The sequence below is a fragment of the Erpetoichthys calabaricus genome, chromosome 1 (genome assembly GCF_900747795.2).
Source record: "Erpetoichthys calabaricus chromosome 1, fErpCal1.3, whole genome shotgun sequence".
NCBI classification, from domain to species: domain Eukaryota; kingdom Metazoa; phylum Chordata; class Cladistia; order Polypteriformes; family Polypteridae; genus Erpetoichthys; species Erpetoichthys calabaricus.
In genome coordinates this window covers 279,988,760-280,009,302 of record NC_041394.2, presented here as the reverse complement: position 1 = coordinate 280,009,302, position 20,543 = coordinate 279,988,760, and the positions used below count along the sequence as shown (strand labels likewise).

Here is a 20,543-nt window from a genome sequence, read left to right as displayed (position 1 = left end):
AATTTTTTGCAAAATATTTACTAATTAAACAAAGTTTACACATTTAAAACATTTGTATAGTTCCTAAAAATATGCAGATTACATGAGTTTGCATTTAGAAGTTAATTAGTTAGAAGCAAGATGGCTGATGCACCAAGAATACATTTATGTTGATAAATGTACACTATACTGCCAAATGTATTGGGAAACCTGCCTTTACACACACATAAACTTTAGTGACATCCCAATCTTAATACATAGGCTTCTGATATGGAGTTGGTCCACCCTTTGCAGCTATAACAGCTTCAACTCTTCTGGGAAGGTTTTCCACAAGGTTTAGGAGTGTGTTTATCCAGGAGAGCATTTGTGAGGTCAGGTGCTGATGTTGGACAAGAAGGCCTGGCTCTCAGTTTCCGCTCTAATTCATCCCAAAGGTATTCTGTTGGGTTGAAGTCAGGGTTCTGTGCAGGCCAATTAAGTTCTTCCACACAAAACTCACTCATCCATTTCTTTATAGACCTTTCTTTGTGCAGTGGTGCACAGTCCTGTTGGAACAGGAAGGGGCCATCCCTAAACTGTTCCCACACAGTTGGAAGCATGTAATTGTCCAAAATGGCTTTGCATGCTGAAGCATTAAGATCCTTTCACTGTAACTAAGGGGCCAAGCCCAACCCTTGAAAAACAACCCCACACCATAATCCCCCCTCCACCAAACTTTACACTTGGCACAATGCAGTGAGGCAAGTACCGTTCTCCTGGCAACCACCAAACCCAGACTTGTCCATCAGATTGCCAGACAGAGAAGCATGGTTTGTCACTCCAGAGGAACATCTCCACAGCTCTAGAGTCCAGTGGTGGTGTGCTATACACCACTGCATCCAATGCTTTGCATTAGACTTGGTGATGTAAGGCATGGATGCAGCTGCTCAGCCATGGAAACCCATTCTATGAAGCTCTCTACACACTGTTCTTGAGCTTTTGGAGGTTTGTACCTATTGACTCTGCAGAAAGTTGGCGACTTCTGCACACTGCTCGATTCAGCATGCATTGTCCTCGCTCTGTGATTTTACGTGGCCTACCACTTTGTGGCTGAGTTGCTGTTGTTCCCAATTGCTTCCTCTTTGTTATAATACCACTAACAGTTGACCATGGAACATTTAGTAGTGAGGAAATTTCACGAATGGACTTACTGCACAGGAGGCATCCTATCACAGTACCATGCTTGAATTCAGTTAGCTTCTGAGAGCGACCCATTCTTTCACAAATGTTTGTAGAAGCAGTCTGCATGCCTAGGTGCTTGATTTTATACACCTGTGGCCATGGAAGTGACTGGAACGCCTGAATTCAATGATTTGGAGGGGGGTCCCAATACTTTTGGCAATATAATGTATGAGCATGTCATCTGAAATGTGTGCCAACATGGCATTTGAATGAACATCTGAATATTGCATTAAGTAAATCCAAGCAGCACAGTCAGATGTGGCTACCTTGCAGCTTGTGGCTGGGTTCAAATCACAACCTAGTCACTATCAGTTTGTGGTCAGTGTGTTCTCCCCATGTTTTTGTAGATCTTTCTGCAGGTCCTCCTGAATAATTTAAAGTCTTTGCATATTTAACAAAGTGATCCACAGACTGGAAATCATTGATATAACACATATGTTTTTAAGAATTTCTCAGGAGACTGAGCAATCTCAACAATTTAAAAAACTTCTCATTTCAAATAATTTGTAGGAGTGGATGTCAGGAGAGTGTGATAGTTAGTTCACAGTTCAGAGACAACATGTATTTTTATTATTTGAAAGAAAAAAATGGCAAACTTAAGAAAATCAGAACAGCATGTGAAGTTAACAAATGACTCATGTACTTTTTCTGCGTGTATCCTAGCAGGCCTCAAGCTAATTTGTTGGCTTTCTTTATCTTTAGTGCATTTGACCAACAAGATTTTTGCAGTATGACACTGAGCTGTTGCTACTTGCTAATAGAATGCATTGGTCACCGTAACAAGTTTATGTTATGAAATAACAGATTTAAAAAGACAGTACTGCCGAAATTCTTTTCAGATAAAGGGGATTGTCAGAGAAGGACTGGAACAGAAAATTTTTCTATATGCAGATGATATGGTTTTATATATATCAGACCCAGAAAACACTGTCCCTGCAGTTTTAACAGCACTAACAGAATTTTAAAAGATATCTGGTCTTAAAATTAATCTGAATAAAAGTATACTCTTTCCAGTGAATTCACAAGCATATAATATTAGATTGGACACCCTACCTTTTACCATAGCAGATCAGTTTAAATACCTTTGTGTAAATATCACAAGTAAACATAAAGCTCTTTATCAACAAAATTTTGCCGTCTGTACGGAAAAAATTAAGCAAGACTTACATAGATGGTCAACCCTTCATCTCACTTTAGCCGGAAGAATTAACGTTGTTAAGATGAATATCCTTCCTAAACTTCTTTTTTTATTTCAAAACATTCCAATATATATAAGTAAATCGTTTTTTAAACAGTTAGATTCAACAATACCCTCATTCATTTGGAACTCAAAACACCCACGAAAACGAAGAGTGACCCTACAAAGACCTCAGGCAGAAGGTGGCATGGCTTTACCTAATTTTCAGTTTTATTACTGGGATGCAAACATACAAGCCATAAAAACCTGGACACAAATAAATGAACATACACAGGCTTAGTCCGCAATAGAAGTAAAATCCTCTAGTACTTCTTTATACTCCCTGCTTTGCTCTCCAATAAATGCAAGTTATCGCAAATATACTAATAACCCAATTGTGCTTTACTCACTCAGAATATGGAACCAACTTACAAAGCATTTTAAGATGGAAAATCTTTATATATATATAAACATATATATTTATTTCTCCCTTTCTTTTGTTTATTGTTGCCTTATTAAAAAGCCCTAAGCAATTCTCCTTTGGCCAAGCTCTCCTTCTCAGGGGAGGGGTTTGATTTGTCTTCAGTTTTGTTTGGTTATAAATTGATCTATTTGTATGGAATGATTACAATAAAAATTAATAAACAAATAAAAAAATAAAAAATAAAAAGACAGTACTTAATTTTGTCCTTCTTACATCCAGCTCCTGAAATATTTCTTTAATTGTACTATTATTATGGTAGAAGACATATGCTTACCGTAACCCATCCAAAAAGTGCTGCAGTAAATTAAGAAACTTTTCACAATATAGTGTACATGCATTAAAAGTTTTGCAGCACAGCAATAAGTTCAAGATGAATTTCAGTAGAATTTCACATAGTTGAATCTACCTTCTTTCAATTGCCTTTCTTCTTCTTCCCGTTGCAACCGCTCACGTTCAGCTTTACTTAACTTTCCTTTCTTTTTTCCAGACTTCCAAAAAAATAAATAAATAAAAAAATGTGTATTATTTGTAATATTAGGGTTATTTACTATTTGTTTGCTCACACATATATTTCAGTTTACTATTAATGATTAATAAAAGTTCTGCCTTGAACAATGAAGATTATTTCAGCAAAAAAAAAAAAGACATTATGCAAAAATACAAAACAATAAAATAAATAACACTAAAAAGTTACCAGTCAAATGCAGGCATGGATGAAATTAAAGAATATCAGCTATGAAAACTTACAATGTGAACAGGTTCTGGTATATATTCTCATTTTCATATGATACTTTGAAAACAAACATTACTGATTGAAGGTTTAAGCCTATTTAAGAAAGTGGCATAAAAGAACAAAGGCATATTGTTCAGAAACTGAGTTGTGAGTATCATGAGCACATCTATACAGCATCAGAAAAACACAGGAATACATTACAGGATACATTCATGAAGTACAATTAGTGTTGCAAAGCTACAGAAAATAAAGGACAAGCACACAGCCAGGCCGTCTATGAAACCTAACAGTACACATACAGCACTTACCTCTTTTCAATGATTATGTGTCAAAATTCTTTTTTTTTTGGTTCTCATTTCAGACAACAGTGAAAAATCCTTCCAGTAATGTATTTATTATTCAGTGACTGGTGAACAGCTTCAACACCATCGGGATTTTCATAGAAAATGAGTTTTGTTTTACAGGTTTCCGTGAGGCCTAGTGGCTAATGATTTGGATTTTAAGTCATAACTTTCTTAAAACCATCTGTGCTTCATCTAAAATATATGTTTCATATATGTCAACAAATGTACAATGAATTTGGACACATAAAGAGCTTTAGTATGATGTTGATTGCAGAGGCCTTTGCGATGTGAACTCCATACTGAGGTGTGTTGTGTAAAGTTAAATAGTTTGGCCCAAGTACCACTTTAATCTACTGTATTGTTTTACTCTTGGACTTATAAACCACACTCACAGAATGGAAAGTTGGCTGCTGAAATTACAAGATTATTTTCCTGTGTATTTATATGGTATTTGAGGTCATGCATGCCCCCTGGTGACAAATGGTGGATCTGGAGTATTACAAACTGACGGAGCTGAGCTTTTATAGACAAAGTATGCTTACCTATTACCTTTTTGGCAAATGTCTCAATGCTGTTATGTCTGAATTTTGGGTTCTGAACAGCAGATGGGTAAAAACAACAAAAAGCTAGACGTGGGGAAAGTAGAAGAACACAATTTCACAAATATATTGAGATGGACTAATAATTCCAAATCAAATTCAGATAGGAGTGCAACTTAAAGGAAGAGTCTTGTACTGGGATATTTGTACATTGTTCTTGCCCTTGCCCTTGAAATCTGGAGCCACAACCAGGAGTTACAAGAAGTGAATCATATTGATATCCTCAGTGGCAAACCAGGTCAACAAACTGGATAGCACATATTTTATGTTTGTGATTCAAGTAAAAGTTAGAACAAGTCTGTATGAGTGCTCTTCCAGTTGTTAATGCTGAATATAAAGTAGGCTGTTCCTGTGTTTTAAAAAATGTGTATATGTAGGAAGTTAACACTATTTTCTAATCTAATTATGTCATTCAAGGTTGCAAGAATAATCTTGCAAATGTAAAGTTACTTACAATCCTGATGTCCTGATTATTATTAATAATGATTAATTATTATAAATGCTTTTGATAATTTCAACAAGAATGTTTTACCAGTGTAATTTAATTACTTTGGTAATAGGTCAGAACGTATTGGGACCTCATCTGCAGCTACTGAAATATATGAAAGAAATTATTGACACTTTTGGAAATTTAAATGTAATATTGCTTTGAGAAAGGCACCAGTCATTTTGCCTGATTCGCCTAAAGCAGCTAATCAACACAATACACACTTCAGCCCTGGTAATCCATTAAGATATTCTCAGACTGAAAGATGCAGTTCTCTTTAAACTACAGTACATTTTCTGTATTACGCCCAAGAAGGTAGTAAACGAATTTAATTTTCTCTTGCACAAGTCTGCATTTTTTCTGGTCTTGATTAGAAGCATTCTGATGAATCAGAGGGGTTGCTGCAGAGTAAAGTGACTGTTCTGATTTAATCAACGTTGCTGTTTTACTAAAGACAAAACGTGATTACTGGAGTCTCAGAAGAATTCTTTATTCTTCATGAATTCTTTTTAAAATTTAGGTGAAAAATGAAATTAAGTACTTTCTTAAGGATAAAAAAAGGACTGTAGCCATCATGACTCGACTTTGGGTAAGTGGTAGAAAATAGATGGATTGATTTATATAAGCAACAACATCTATTGTAATGGCCACTTAACTACAATTGTATAAATATATGAGTAAAACAGACAATGATATTGACTGATGCTTACGTCCATCTGTTTAAATATTATCTATGCTTGTCTGTAGTCTGGGCAGCATGGTGGCGCAGTGGGTAGTGCTGCTGCCTCGCAGTTCGGAGACCTGGGGACCTGGGTTTGCTTCCCGGGTCCTCCCTGCGTGGAGTTTGCATGTTCTCCCCGTGTCTGTGTGGGTTTCCTCCGGGCGCTCCGGTTTCCTCCCACAGTCCAAAGACATGCTGTTTAGGTGGATTGGCGATTCTAAATTGGCCCTAGTGTATGCTTGGTGTGTGTTTGTGTGTGTCCTGCGGTGGGTTGGCATCCTACCTGGGATTGGTTTCTGCCTTGTGCCCTGTGTTGGCTGGGATTGGCTCCAGCAGACCCCCGTGACCCTGTGTTAGGATTCAGCGGGTTGGAAAATGGATGGATGTCTGTAGTCAGCTTTTGACTAGCTAACACAGTGGCTGGCTAAAAATCCAAAGAACATTTACCTATATAGCATTTATTTATTTGTACTAAAACTAATTCCTTCACAACAGGTCCAGAGATGGGATGGGAATTGCCAGAGATGTATATTTGAAGCATGGTACAGTCTGATAATAGTGTGATTTTTTTTTTAAGTTATGGAATATAAATATTGTAATTCAATTCAGTAATATATTGCAAATAATTTCTTTTATTTAACTGAACTTAAAGTTTAAATCATATCCCTATAAGCAAAAATTTTAGTTTGTTACACCTATTGACAGAAACCGTTGACTCGATTCATACTAAAGGTACTTATTTTTGTAATAGTGGACATGGATATAAAGTACTTGAGTATCCTTCACATTAAGAGTGTGAATATTCATTTACAATGCATAAGCTACATATACTGGATCATAATCTGACCTTTTGCTGAGTGAGTCCTTGTGAGATGAGCTCTTGATGGCCGTCAACCAGTAAATGACATCAGAATATTTCATATTAGAAAATACTGTTTGAATGTACATTATATAAATGTGCATTTAAAATTCTTCAGTCTACAGTCTACATATAGACGATTACCTTTTTATTTTCCTCACTAAATTATTAAATGTTTCATATACAAGCTAACCATGTTAAACACTATTCAATGTTCAGAAACATTTCAAGTTAACTATTCATTAGAACATCACTATCATGTGCTATGATATTAACTGGACTTCAGATGAGGTTACTTAGCATGCCACTTTCTCTTTAAATTACATTAGTTTGTGAATTTTAATATAAATCAGAATTTGGGCACTCATATAAGCTGGTGTTGAAAAGATACACCCACTTAGTAGTTTGCAGGAACATTTGATTCTAATATGTTAAAGCCTGCAAACTGAGTTTTTCATATTAAACATCTTCATTGTAGCACTATGAAAACCAAAATAAGCCCAAATGCACAGTGTTACCTTGACAAAAGCAGCTAACATTTGTGGTACACCATCTAAAGAAATTAAACAAATGACCAACTCAGAAGAAAATGTCCAATTTGCAAAGAAAGTGTGTCAACATTCAGAGGCTCTTTGACTCACAGCATGCTTACTATATTTCAGAACTACCAAGTAAGGTGTGAAAGAAAAAATGTTAGTGGACTAAAATTTGGGTGAACAGACATCCCGTTTAAGTGTTCTGTAGTCCTGTGATCACACCTAAATGAACACGCTGACCAGTTAGCATGATATAACCTCTAGACAAGGAGAACAGCACCTCTCAGTTGTGGAGTTTGACATCGCATGAGACTCGGTCACTCTGGTCGCCAACTTACACCAACAAAATCAAACCCATCTGATTTGGTCTTAAGTCGTAGGGACGGGCTTGTGTGTGAATAAGCTGACAGGCAAAGAGCACACACCTTGAAGTACAAGGCATATGATGGAGCTACAAGGAAAGAAGAAACACACATCTTTTGGACAACACAAATAGAAGAGAGGCTCACCTGTTTGATGTCTTGTGGTTTTCATACAATGACAAAAATGAAAAAGGGTAATAGAAAATTGTGGCTACACTCACCATTACCTGAAAAACTATCATACAGGCACTGGCACTGCCAGGCAGCATGTTAATTGGCTGTCAGCATAGGGTGAGCTTGCAGTACTCTAGAAATTTGACACTGTGCTCAAAAGTCGTCACAGAGTCATGTAATGTGTCATCTTCTGCTCTTCTGTCATATAATCTGAAATCCTCAAGGAGATCCAGTAGGCTTCAATATTGCGAGTTTGTACTTAATTGTTTCCTTTCTATGAAGCTCATCTTTTTCTTGTTATTGTTGGCTTGATATGTGTAATGCATTGCGTTTACAATAATAACACAGGTTATATGAACTGACTGGCTCTGTACAGCCTTCTTCTTGCTTCTCTGGAGTTGTCATATGTGCAAGCAGTAGAGAAGAATTCTAAATTATGAACCACTATTAATCAACCTACATTATTCCCCCAATCACTTTAATTAAAAATTAATCAATTAAACTAACAAAGCAGAGGTTCACATGTGCAGGTATGTGCTACAAAAGCCAGCTATAGCAATAATCATGGGAATTCTAGATATGAATTTGTTAAAGATTGTTGTTCAATTGGTACTGAATGTATGTGCCCCGATAAACCACCATGGTAAAAAAAATGTGTCTATCATAAATGAATGTAATTTGCTGCATATTGTCACAGGGCAATGCAGAACAGCAAAAATAGAACTCTTTTTTTGTGAAAGTCGAAGAATCCAAGCCAGAGTTACAAATACTTTATCATGCTTTTCAGTTGAAATGTTGGATTTTGAGCATGCAGAAAAAATTTTACTGAATTTTACTGAAAAAAACAGGTCTATTACTAACTAACAATATTTATAAATGTATTCTCTTAGGCTATGATAAACATTGAATAATCTATTTTTATATGAGGAAAAACCATTATAATGGGACAATGTTTCCCCCAACCACCCAGTCTTAGTAGTTGGTCCCAGACAACATTGTATATGATATTTAAAAATAATGCAAATCAATAAACACATAGTAAATAGTTGGGACAACAAGATAACTAAAAAAAAAAAAAGATTCATCACAAGAGAATTACTCTGAGAATGTTCAAACATCAAATCAAAAAAACAAATGAACTGAATCTGCATAAAAGTTTGTTGCCTGGTAAAATTAACACAGTAAGGGAAGCATTGGCATAGTAAGTACACAAGACTTAGCTTTAAAGAAAGTAAAGACATGAATAATTATATTAGCAAGCTATTCATTAATGTACACTAAGCTAGCAAATTCTGTTCCACTAAGGTAAAAGTGTTCATTTTCATTACAATTGATCAAACACAAACATGCCTGGTCACCGAAATAGTTGGACCAGCAGGATATTGTCTGCAGATTTTAACTGATTAAGTCGGACTTGTTTTTATTGTATTTTTAGTTATTTCTTTATTTTTCACTATTGTAGGGCAACTTCAAAAAGTAAGGCAAATAATTTCAGCAAAAGACACTACTCTTAATATGACAGACTAAAAATAGAAATTAACTTGAGCCTGCCTGCTTATTTTTCTTCTTTTTGTCCATCCGTGGATCCTGCTTGTAAAAAAAAAATAATGTTTAAATCTAGGTGCTATTATTGTCAATAAAAATGGTGTTAAATTTAAATCAGGAGAATACCATTTTGATGAATCTGCTGTTGCACATCTTTATCTCAGAATGACTATTTCATATCAAAGAGAATATTCACACTTTTAAAATATGGTTTCATTGTGGCACCAGGTCCTGCATTAAGACTCCAAATTATTATTACATTTCTTGCTTATATTTTCCTATTTTAGATTTTACCTAAAATATCATCAATGTGCTATTAACAATATATTAAATGGTTGATAAATAGGGGCTCTCATTGAGGCCTCTGCACTCAGAATAATATCAAGAAGGCCAATTTTGTTTACTGCATTGAGAGAGGAAAGTTTGAACACATAATCAACAAACAATGCAACAACTCGCACTTATCTCTATGATTGTTGTTCCCTGTTTATCAAGTGAGTCGTCTGCTCTATCTTTGCTTTAGTGACACTAGGCAAGAACTCTCTGTAATGGTCCAATGTGTCCCTGTAACCCTGCGCCTTCAAATAATTTTAAAAGTCGTATGAAGTCAACATACGGTAGTTACAATTCTGCCACTTCAGGAGCTTGTGTTGTCTTCCATAGGGCTAGAAATCTCTACCTGTTTCTCCACCTTTAAAAACATTACATGGGTTTTTTATCTCCTTTGTTTTGGAACAGGGATAATCCAAACAGGAGGTGCTCTGACCTTCTTTGAGACATCAATGACCTTATTTATCCTCTTAATGAAGATAAAGAATCCCCGTCATCTGCTATGTCTCTGCATTTTAAGGTCTAAAGAAAATATTGGAAAATTATGCCAAGGTTACAGCTTTCTCCTACTCGTGATTGAACCCACACCTACTTCCCTGCCAGGGTGACCATGCCCCTAGCTGCCCTTACATTCAGACAGTGGCATGTGCAAGGCCTCTCCCACTGCTAGTGTAGCTGTGCTGCCACAATGGAAACTTACCATTTCCTGTGCCAAGCTGATGTAGTCATTGTCCTTGGCATCCCTTAATAAATGTCAAGACAAAGTTGCACTTCATGTCAGCACAAACCCATCACACCTTCTTAAGTTGTGTCGTATACACAGACTTTGGAATAAAGTGGTGGCTACTAATACTATTTCTATTATTCTTCAAAAAGGACTTATGAAGAAGAAACACAGCTGCAAATCATGCATATATATTGTTCCTATATTTTAAAATATAAACATTTCATTCTGAGACAATGAGAAAAATCTTGCCCATAATTGATTGACAAGGACTTGTGTAGCCATGGCAAGGGTCAGGTGTTTTTATATAAGGTGGGTATCTTTATGTCTAATACTGAATGGGCATCTGCAGGGAGCAGAAGGTAACATAAGTACTGTATGTTCTTCAGAAAACTAGTCAATATACACATAATTTGGGTTTTAAAAACTGGCTCTGGAAAATATTACAACGAGCCAATGCATAAAAAGAGTCCACTTCCCCATAACCACTTTGCTGACTAGTTCTATGAATATGCAGCCAAACGATTTTTAATTTTATATTTACATTTCTGAGTTGTTAAGCAAATAGAAAAGAAACTATCATACTGTATAATTAGTTGAAAGATTTTGAGCAAAATTCTGCATATAACAATTTGTATATCTACGCTGTACTAAACAATAAATATATGACACATCACGGTATGAGTGATTATATGCAGTGATCTTTCATTCCCTTAGGCTTTCTGCATCTCATTAACATCTGAATGTGTAGGTAGTGCTTTGGATCAGATTTTATTATCTGAGTAATAGAGCTCCAGGTCTGATTTTACATATAATGGTAAAGAAAAAACTTATTTATAGACAAATGGATGACACAGTGGCTAACCCTGTTTTCTCATAGCTTCAGTGATTCATGTCTGGTTTTTATGCCACTGTCTCTATGTGAAGTTTGTACCTTTTCCCTTGACGTTCCAACCACAGTTGGTTCCTGCTGTGCATACAGGGCTGCCAAAATAGGCTTTTGTTTGCCTCAAATCTGTAATAGATTAAGTTGATTCAGAAAATGGACAGAAGGATGGACAAAATAAGATTACTGAGGCTGCTTGCATAGGCTTCATTGTTAATTAAAATGATGAATACATTATCAGTGACATCCTCTTCTTCTTGAATCAGTGTGGAGTCCTTTCAAGATACTAAAACCTACTGTGAGTGTATAAAGAAAAAAAGAGCCCATATTAGTATAAATTAATTTCTCACATTTTGCATGTTGTACCAATTCTGTCATCTAGTGGCCATAATTTAAGGTGAGCTCCCAATATATGCTGAAAAATCCTGTACATGCTTTTAAGAAACTTGAATGAATGTCATAACTGAAAATAGCAGGGAGTAGTAAATTTGATTATATTTTATACCACATTATAGAGTAATATAACATAATAATCATAAAACTAGCAGTTATTTTGCATATAGAAATTGTGATGGATGGCTGGCACGCCCAAAGAATGGAAGGATGGGGAAAGGCAGCTACTTTGGGACACTGCCTCCACCAGGATGATAGATGGTGATTTCCGTGCAACATAGTGGTACCTCGGATTCCTGCAGGGCACCATGGGATATGTAGTTCGGCTTCACAGCCCTGCTGGGTACTGTGGGTGCCGCCAGGAGATGCTGCAGGGAGACGGGAGGATTTTTGCTTCCCGTATAGCCCGGAAGTACTCCCAAGTCATGGGGACGGAAACCCTGCACGGCTGAAGAAAACTCAAGTTCTCCATTTGACCCGGAAGTTCTTGCAAGTCACGTGGGAGGAAGAACGGTAGCACTTCCAGGTCAAGGACTATATAAAGGACTGCTGTGAACCCAGCAAGCGAGCCAGAGTTAGGAGGTAGAAGACAGAGCTTGCTGGGAGGTGTGGAGGAGAGATTAGTGATTATTTGTGTGGTTAATTTAATTGTTTACTGTGGTGGAGGTGCTTTGGCACTATTTACTGGAAAAAGAAGAAAATTAAAATACTTCTTGGTGATTTTACACTGTGTCCTGCGTATCTGTCTGTTGGGTTAGAGGAGCAACAGCTCCCTCTAGTGTTACAAAATGTTAAAAATGGATCCACTTGAACATGTATTTGAAAAGTGAAAAAAATAGTATTTAATTATTTTATAATACACCTGTAAAGAACTATTAGCATGTTCAAAAATGTATTACAAATTTACAATAATTATAAGCTATATTATAGCGATCTTTATGCTTATTGTTACATTCCATGCTGCCCATCTACAGTCCACTGTTGAACTGGCTAAATAGGTTAGAAATGGTGAGATTGACGGATTGAGGAATAGATGGATGGATATACAAAATATTGCTTTTGATGGGCATACAAATAATTACTGTTCATAAAAACAACATTGTGCACTTTTGGAAGTAATGTTTTACTTAATGTATACATGCTTAATTTGTGGCCATAATGGTCGGTTTCTGCTGTAAGTTCAATACATCAATATGCACAGAAATCTGAGCAGTTTCCATGGACTTATAGTGATCCAGTATTGTCTACATCTACAGTAAATACATTAGCTCTTGCTATTTTTAAGTATATTTCATTCATAGTACTAAAATAACTTACAAAAACATATGATGAATCACAAAGCAAATAAAATGGAAAAATAAGTTCAAAAATAATATTTGTAAAAGTGAAGAATATAGAAAAATGAAAATGATGTGTCACAAATTGAATATTACAAAACTCATTTCAAAACAGGTGGGTTTTTGAAAAATATATCAATGCTTCCTGCAACTAAACTGACTCAGAAGAGAATGGCTATTTTGTGTAGGTCAGGTGCAAACTCTGGTGTAACTCAGTCTGTTATTGTGACTGTGTAGCAAATGTGCCCACTAATGGACTGGTATCTCATGCACCATTCATTCCTGCCTTACATCTAGAACTATTTGTAAAGGCTCCAGGGCTCCACAATTCCCCATTAAAAGAAAGCAGGTTTAAAACATGGGTGGATGAGTTAAAGTAGTGAAGAAGCAAACTGAGCTTTGATTGAAATGGTTTAAAAGTCAATTAAAGAGACTGAAGATAAGCCTACAGTGGAGGAGAAAATGATTCGGTCAGTTTGTTGTCTTGTTGTTTGATACACTATGTTCTAATGTGTTTTGTTTTGAAGGAGTGCCTGACTGATTATATGTAACAAAGGTACCTACAAAACCAACTAGAGAAAGAAGGGGGAGATTAATTCCCCATACCACTGTGAAAAGGCTGGGGATGGCATATCCAGTCCTGTATGATGTCCTGAAAGAGCAATGGGCAGGGACACCAGAGCAACAAAAGCAAGAGAAAGAAAGAAAGTGTAACAGTGTGAGAGGGAATGGAAACAATTACCTCTGGTGGTAACACCTTGCTTCTTTCTAAATTGCATTAACAAAGCAATGCAAAATGTATTGTGCCAAGTGCAATTTAAATTACAATATTCCCAGTTTACTTTTTAATAAAATGTGTAGTTTAACTAATGATAGGCTAATGCTGGCTTTGTTCTTTGCTTTAAGTGTTAATTATTTTGGTATACTGTTAATGACTCCTCAGCATTCTGCATTCTAAAAAGCAGTATATAGCTCAGTAACTTGGATTTCCAAATTCACATTTTTCACTGAGCTGGCAGTGTGTACAACACCAAAAAATGTTGTTAAAGGATTTCAAAGGCTTTTTTTAAAAGAATCAGGCTGCAGAAATATTCCTTCCATCAGTTTCTTGAACCAGACTAATCCAATTTCAGGGTACAAGGCAAGAACCAACCATGGATGGGACACCAGTTCAATTCTGCCACACACATAAACCCCTAACAATTATTCATGAAGGGCCATTTTAGAATTGCCAGACAACCCAACTTAACCTGCATGTATAAGGGTGTGGGAGAAACATTTTGGAGACCCAACGAAAACTACATACTTCATATTAGACAGTGATGCAAAAAAGAAGAGTGGTACAAAATTGAATCCAGAGCCTATATTTCTTATCAACTAAGTCTCTGCATAAACAGAACACAAATCAACTGTTACTTTACAATGAATGTATGGGCAGGACAAGTGACTTGCTGGCAGTCATACAATAAAGTAGAGGGGGAATGAGAAGCAGTAGTCAAAAACCTTTCAATTCTCAATTTTTCCTGTGTTCCTAAAATTATATTTCAATGTTTTAAATTCTGGGAGCAAAGTAAGAGCATACATTATAACATTTTATTTGATCACTAGAATTGTTTGCTCTCTTTCTGCTCAATTTTAACATACCTTTGCAGTCAACCATAGATTTTACACCAACATGTCATTTACTACAGTAAAATTAATACAAATTGCAATAAAAAGGAATGAAAAATGTTCATTATGACAGATGTATGATACTGTATATGGCTATATTTTTTCCTGCATAATAGTATAATTTTGGACTCATATGATGACATAAAATGATGATTACTGACATGAGTGGTAGCAAAAGTGACAAAAGTAAATTACAATAAGCATTGAAAACTTTTGTTCATTTACAAAAGGGAGGCTAATTAAGTGCAAAACCAGAGAAACTGCATTATTCTCTGGAGCTTAAAATTCTGTTAATAATGTTACATTTCCTACTAATGCTAACTGCAAAGCATGCTGGGATATATATATATGCAAGCATGTAGAACACTACTGGGAGGTTTTTGCAGTACATAGAGAAGAAGCTGAGATACTCAGAGAGTGCCTAAAAAGTAATTATGAAGAATTTTCAGGGTCTATAAATTTTTTATTCTTGATAGAATGCACACGCAAATTTCATGGCAAAATTATTTGCTAGATCCACAGTGAACAGCAATTTCAATTTCATCAACATAAAAAATGACAATACAAGCGCATTGTCATTATAAATGGGATGTGGCTAGCTGACAACAGTACAGGGGACAAGAAAATCTCCAGTTAATAGCATTTTCTGAGACATTCTTGGTCATTTATAACAGACAAAGTCCGTCCTGGTGATCCAGCCTAACTGGCTATCTACTCTCCATTTGACCTTCTCTAAATATTTTAAGTATGCGCTGGGCAGTCTAACAAGAAGATCAAAATAATTTCTTTGTTGGATTCCAAGGTTCCAAATATCTACGTTACCTCACGTGGGCAGGAGTAGTTTGGCAACAGACAAATGGTATCAAGTGCCATAGAAGAATGTCAAGATGAGAAAAAGTCATCAGGCACAAAAATACAACACAAAAAGCCTAAAAAATAGTGATGAGCAAAACAACAGCCAAGTTTTGGATCATGTTCAAATTTGTAAAGATGATGCTAAAATTAATTTTGCATGCAATTTCATAATTATGAAACACAAAACTTTCTAGAAAGAGAGTTTTGGGGTTTTTAAAGTTTTTTTGAAGTGGAAAGCAAGGAATATTGCTCCCCAGCTCCATGACTCAGGTAATCTGCAGCATACCAGTAAAATCAATTATATGTTATTGCACTTATTTACATTACTACAGAGTAGTGCTATGATTTTTTAAATGTAACATGCTGCATATTTCCTGCACTATTGTGCACATTACTGTGTTTTATTCACAGAAAAACATTACATGGAAAGCCTGCCCTATTCCATTACTTATCAACCGCCATATCCTGTTTCCTGCAAGTAAGGTTGAGCATAATTGCCTTGAGCATGAGAAAGGGGCTATATAAATAAAATGTATTATTATTATGATGATGGCTTGAGGTGCAGTAGAGGAATTTACTGAGTTCTGTCTCAGACACAACTTTAGGACTGTGATTGCCAAGACTGTCATCATAATTGGCAAGGTATTTACAGTACCAAGACCAGAGCAACCACACACACATCTCAACCAAAACATACACACATGCGCTTTCACGATTACTACTTTTATTCTATTATAGAGTTAATTTAGAAATAAATTAGTGAGTGCTTTGAGAGCAAAATAAAAATGATGTGTAATTGTTTATCAGAGAAACTGCATTGTTCTCTGGAGCTTAAATGTCTGTTAATAATGTAAATTTCCAACTAATGCTAACAGCAAAGCATGCTGGGATATATATATATATATGCACGCATATAGAACAGTATTGGGAGGTTTATGCAGTACATACAGAAGATGCTGAGATACACAAGAGTGTCTAAAAAGTAACTATGGAAAATTTTCAAGGTCTCTAATTTGCATTCCTTGATAGAATGCACATTCAAATTGCATGGCAAAAATCATTTGCTAGATTCACAGTGAAAGAGCAATTTCAATTTCATTAACATAAAAAATTACAATACAAGTGCATTGTCATTACAAAAGGGATGTGGCTAGCTGACAACAGAACAGGGGAAAGCAAAATCTCCAGTTAATAGAATTTCTACAGAAAATAAACATCTGAGATCTCTGTAGTGTCACAAAGTTATAATAGAGAGACATAATGATGATGAGGTGAATAGCTTTTCATACCATGTCCTACACAGCTTTGCATTTAATCTCTGTTTGCATCGCACAGGTCCACAGATGTCCATCTATCCATACATTTTCTAACCAGTGTATACAGTTCAGGAATGTGGGAGAAATCTATCATGAACCCAGGGTTATGCATACAGGACTGTGCACATTGGCAGTGATAAAAACAATTGTGGCAAGTAAAAATCAAGGTAGGTTTCACACAAAGTGGTTACTTGGCTTGCCTACACTAGCAAGGAAATGAGCTGTTCCATTTGTCAATACCAAAATAAAATGAATTTACTGCTTTAAAGCATAATGCATTGCGATCGTGCTATTTAGCAGGATGAACAAAACAGCATACTTTACTGATAAATTCTAATATACAAACATATTATGTGCAGGTCTGACATTGTGGTCAGCAACACAGGAGCGCCGCAGGGGACTATACTTTCTCCGGTCCTGTTCAGCCTATATACATCGGACTTCCAATACAACTCGGAGTCCTGCCACGTGCAAAAGTTCGCTGACGACACTGCTATCGTGGGCTGTATCAGGAGTGGGCAGGAGGAGGAGTATAGGAAGCTAATCAAGGACTTTGTTAAATGGTGCGACTCAAACCACCTACAACTGAACACCAACAAAACCAAGGAGCTGGTGGTGGATTTTAGGAGGCCCAGGCCCCTTATGGACCCCATGATCATCAGAGGTGACTGTGTGCAGAGGGTACAGACCTATAAATACCTGGGAGTGCTGCTGGATGATAAATTGGACTGGACTGCCAATACCGATGCTCTATGCAAGAGAGGACAGAGCCGACTATACTTTCTTAGAAGACTGGCGTCCTTCAACATCTGCAATAAGATACTGCAGATGTTCGAACAGACAGTTGTGGCGAGCGCCCTCTTCTACGCGGTGGTGTGCTGTGGAGGCAGCATAAAGAAGAGGGACACCTCACGCCTGGACAAACTGGTGAGGAAGGCAGGCTCTAGTGTAGGCACGGAGCTGAACAGTTTGACATCCGTGGCAGAGCAACGGGCATGTTATTTTATGTAACAAAAAGGTGCATTAATACAAAACCGGCAATTTTTTGCCACCCCCTCAGAGCTGGTACCCGGTGCAGGCTGCACCCACCGCACCTGCCTTCCTACGCCACTGGTACCTTGGACTGTATAATGCAGTCAATCAGTTACAATGCAGGTCCATTCTGGATTAGTACACAGGCTACGTAGTAACAAAATCTTATCAGTCACATTGATACTTTGAAAATGGCACAACAAAGATTGTTTTGCAGGAGTTCTAAAATAATTGAATAATGTAAAAGTATTAAGTTTGATTTCACACAGGAATTTAAAGTTTAGACATATGCAAAATGTAAAAGGAGGAACAGATTTTGAAAATTAAACCTCCAGGATTTTGTGACATTTGAAAACTAAATCAATTTGACTCATTTTTAAATATTAATTTTTTGTAATTTTTTTAACCAGCTAATCAGCTAATATTAATCGTATACAATAGCAGATGTTACAAACCCAAGAGACAAGCCAGCTTTAAAAAGCATGTTGTTACAAAAACTGCTTTAAAGAGAGTTTGTTTAAATTAAAATACCCTGAATTACTTTGGAATTCACTAATTCAACAGTAAGATATAATGTTTGATTTTTTATTTTTAGTATTGATTTTAAGCAGTATTTCAGTTACTGCAAAGAAAATGTCAGAGAATGAATTTGGGATTTACACATAAGATAAATCAGGTAGTCCATGATGATATCATCCTTTATAAACCCAATGCTAAAATTCCCCCGAGATTAAAGCATTCCTCTCATTTAGTGTTACACTGGGAGAATCTCCATGTCTATTACAAATTAAAATTTCATCCTTGCATTGTATTTTTATATTTATGAATGCCAATACTAGTCAGTCATTTTCTAACCCGCTTAGTCCTGAATAGGGTCGTGGGGGGTGCAGGAGCTTATCCCAACTAGCATAGGGTGCAAGGTAGGAACAAACAATGGACATGGCACAAGTCCATTACAGGGCCAACACACACACACAACCAGGCCAATTTAGTATTGCCAATCCACATAACCTGCATGTCTTTGGACTGTGAGATGAAACCAGTGCACCCAGAGGAAACACACTCAGACATGGGGAGAACATGCAAACTGCACGCAGGGAGGAAACAGGTCATGAACCCAGGTCTCCTTACCCCTGCGCTACGATGCCCCCACTGCCAAAACTAGTTTAATTAAATGATAGTTGGGTAACTACTTGATGGATGTGCCACGATTTTAAATTTGTTGCTATATACAGTATCTTATATTCTATTTCAGAAAAGGCACAATATTGTTTAGTTGAGTAACTGAGGTACTATTAATAAAAAGCCAATGAATGAGATTTCTGTTTTCGTCATGATTATCAAATGGGTATTGTAAAAGAAGCCCGGACACAGACAGACACTGAGACAGCCAGATGTCCAAACACATACACGTTTATTCTTCTTTTTATATTCAACACAAAGCACAATACTGCCACAATGAACTCACATGGCTCAGTCCTTTCTTTTCTTCTGCCACCTCCACTCCTCTCTCGCAAGCGCCGTCCTCTTCCACCCGACTCCGGCTCCTCGAATGGAGTGAGGCGGCCTCTTTTATAATGCACCTGGATGTGCTCCCTGATGACTTTCTTGTAGCAATTCCTGGTGTGGCGGAAGTGCTGCGGTCCAAGGCTCCATAGTCCTTCAGGCACCTCCTGGCGGTGGCCACGGATTCCCACAGGGTTGATCCTTCCAGCTCCATGGCTTCCACACCATCCAAGATGGCTGCCCTCTTGCAACCTGAGAAAGGAATTGCCCCTCTCCCGGTCCCCTGCTTCTCCAGGCCTCCCGTTGGGGCAAGGTCCCCAGCCATCTATCACAGTATCGAATATTGTGAAATTTCACTGGTATTGGTATCAAACCCAAAAATTCCGGTACTGTGACATCCTTAAACTAGACACCAAAAGTTCAGATGCTTTCTTTTAGCTTTGGTGTACATGGAGATGAAGATTTAGTTTAATACCTGTAGGTACTGATAGTGGTAACTCACAGCAAGATGCTGGGTGCTGCTTCATTATCTAGGGAGTAGTTTGGATTGTACTGTGAAACTAGGAGCATTTTCTTATGGTCAGCTTCAACAAAAGTGCTGATGGTCCACATTGGTGACCTGGGTGCTAAAAGACTATATTTTTACTTGTTAGACACATGTATCACTACCGATTCATAACTCTGTAGATAAATTTGTGTAGCTAACTTGGCCATGCTTGGGCTACAATGCAGCTGGACTGACTAAAGCCATACCAAGAATGGCAGAATTAATCTAAACATGCTGAGTAAATCCAATTTTTAGCTTGCCTACTGTCTATTACTGTCTATGTCTTACACCTTACACTCCAAATCGTAACCTTAGATCTTCCAATGAGTGTCTACTTAGAATTCCAACAGCTAAACTTAAAAGAAGTGGTGAGGCGGCCTTCTGCTGTTATGCACCTAAAATCTTGAATATCTTGCCAATAGAAATTCGCCAGGCTAATACAGTGGAGCACTTTAAAACACTGCTGAAAACACATTACTTTAACATGGCCTTCTCATAGCTTCATCTTAGTTTAATCCTGATGCTCTGTATATTCAATCAATTATCATTATTATTCATGGAGGCTCCAAAATCCTTACTAACCCCTACTTTCTCTTCTGTTCTTTTTCCGGTTTTCTGTGGTGGCGATCTGCGCCACCACCAACTAATCGAAGCACCATGATGTCCCTACATTGATGGATTAAAGGCCAGAAGTCCACATGACCATCATCATCAACTTCTTCCAT

The 20,543-nt window shown here is 36.9% G+C and overlaps 1 protein-coding gene across 1 annotated transcript in view; it reads right to left on the bottom strand.

The window, feature by feature from the left end:
- Positions 1 to 20,543, bottom strand: part of dnai7 (dynein axonemal intermediate chain 7) — a 55,671-nt gene that overhangs the window by 29,616 nt on the left and 5,512 nt on the right. Inside the window, exon 2 of the mRNA XM_028815649.2 lies at positions 3,268 to 3,349. Coding sequence (XP_028671482.2) covers positions 3,268 to 3,349 — 82 coding nt within the window. The remainder of the gene's footprint in view (positions 1 to 3,267; positions 3,350 to 20,543) is intronic.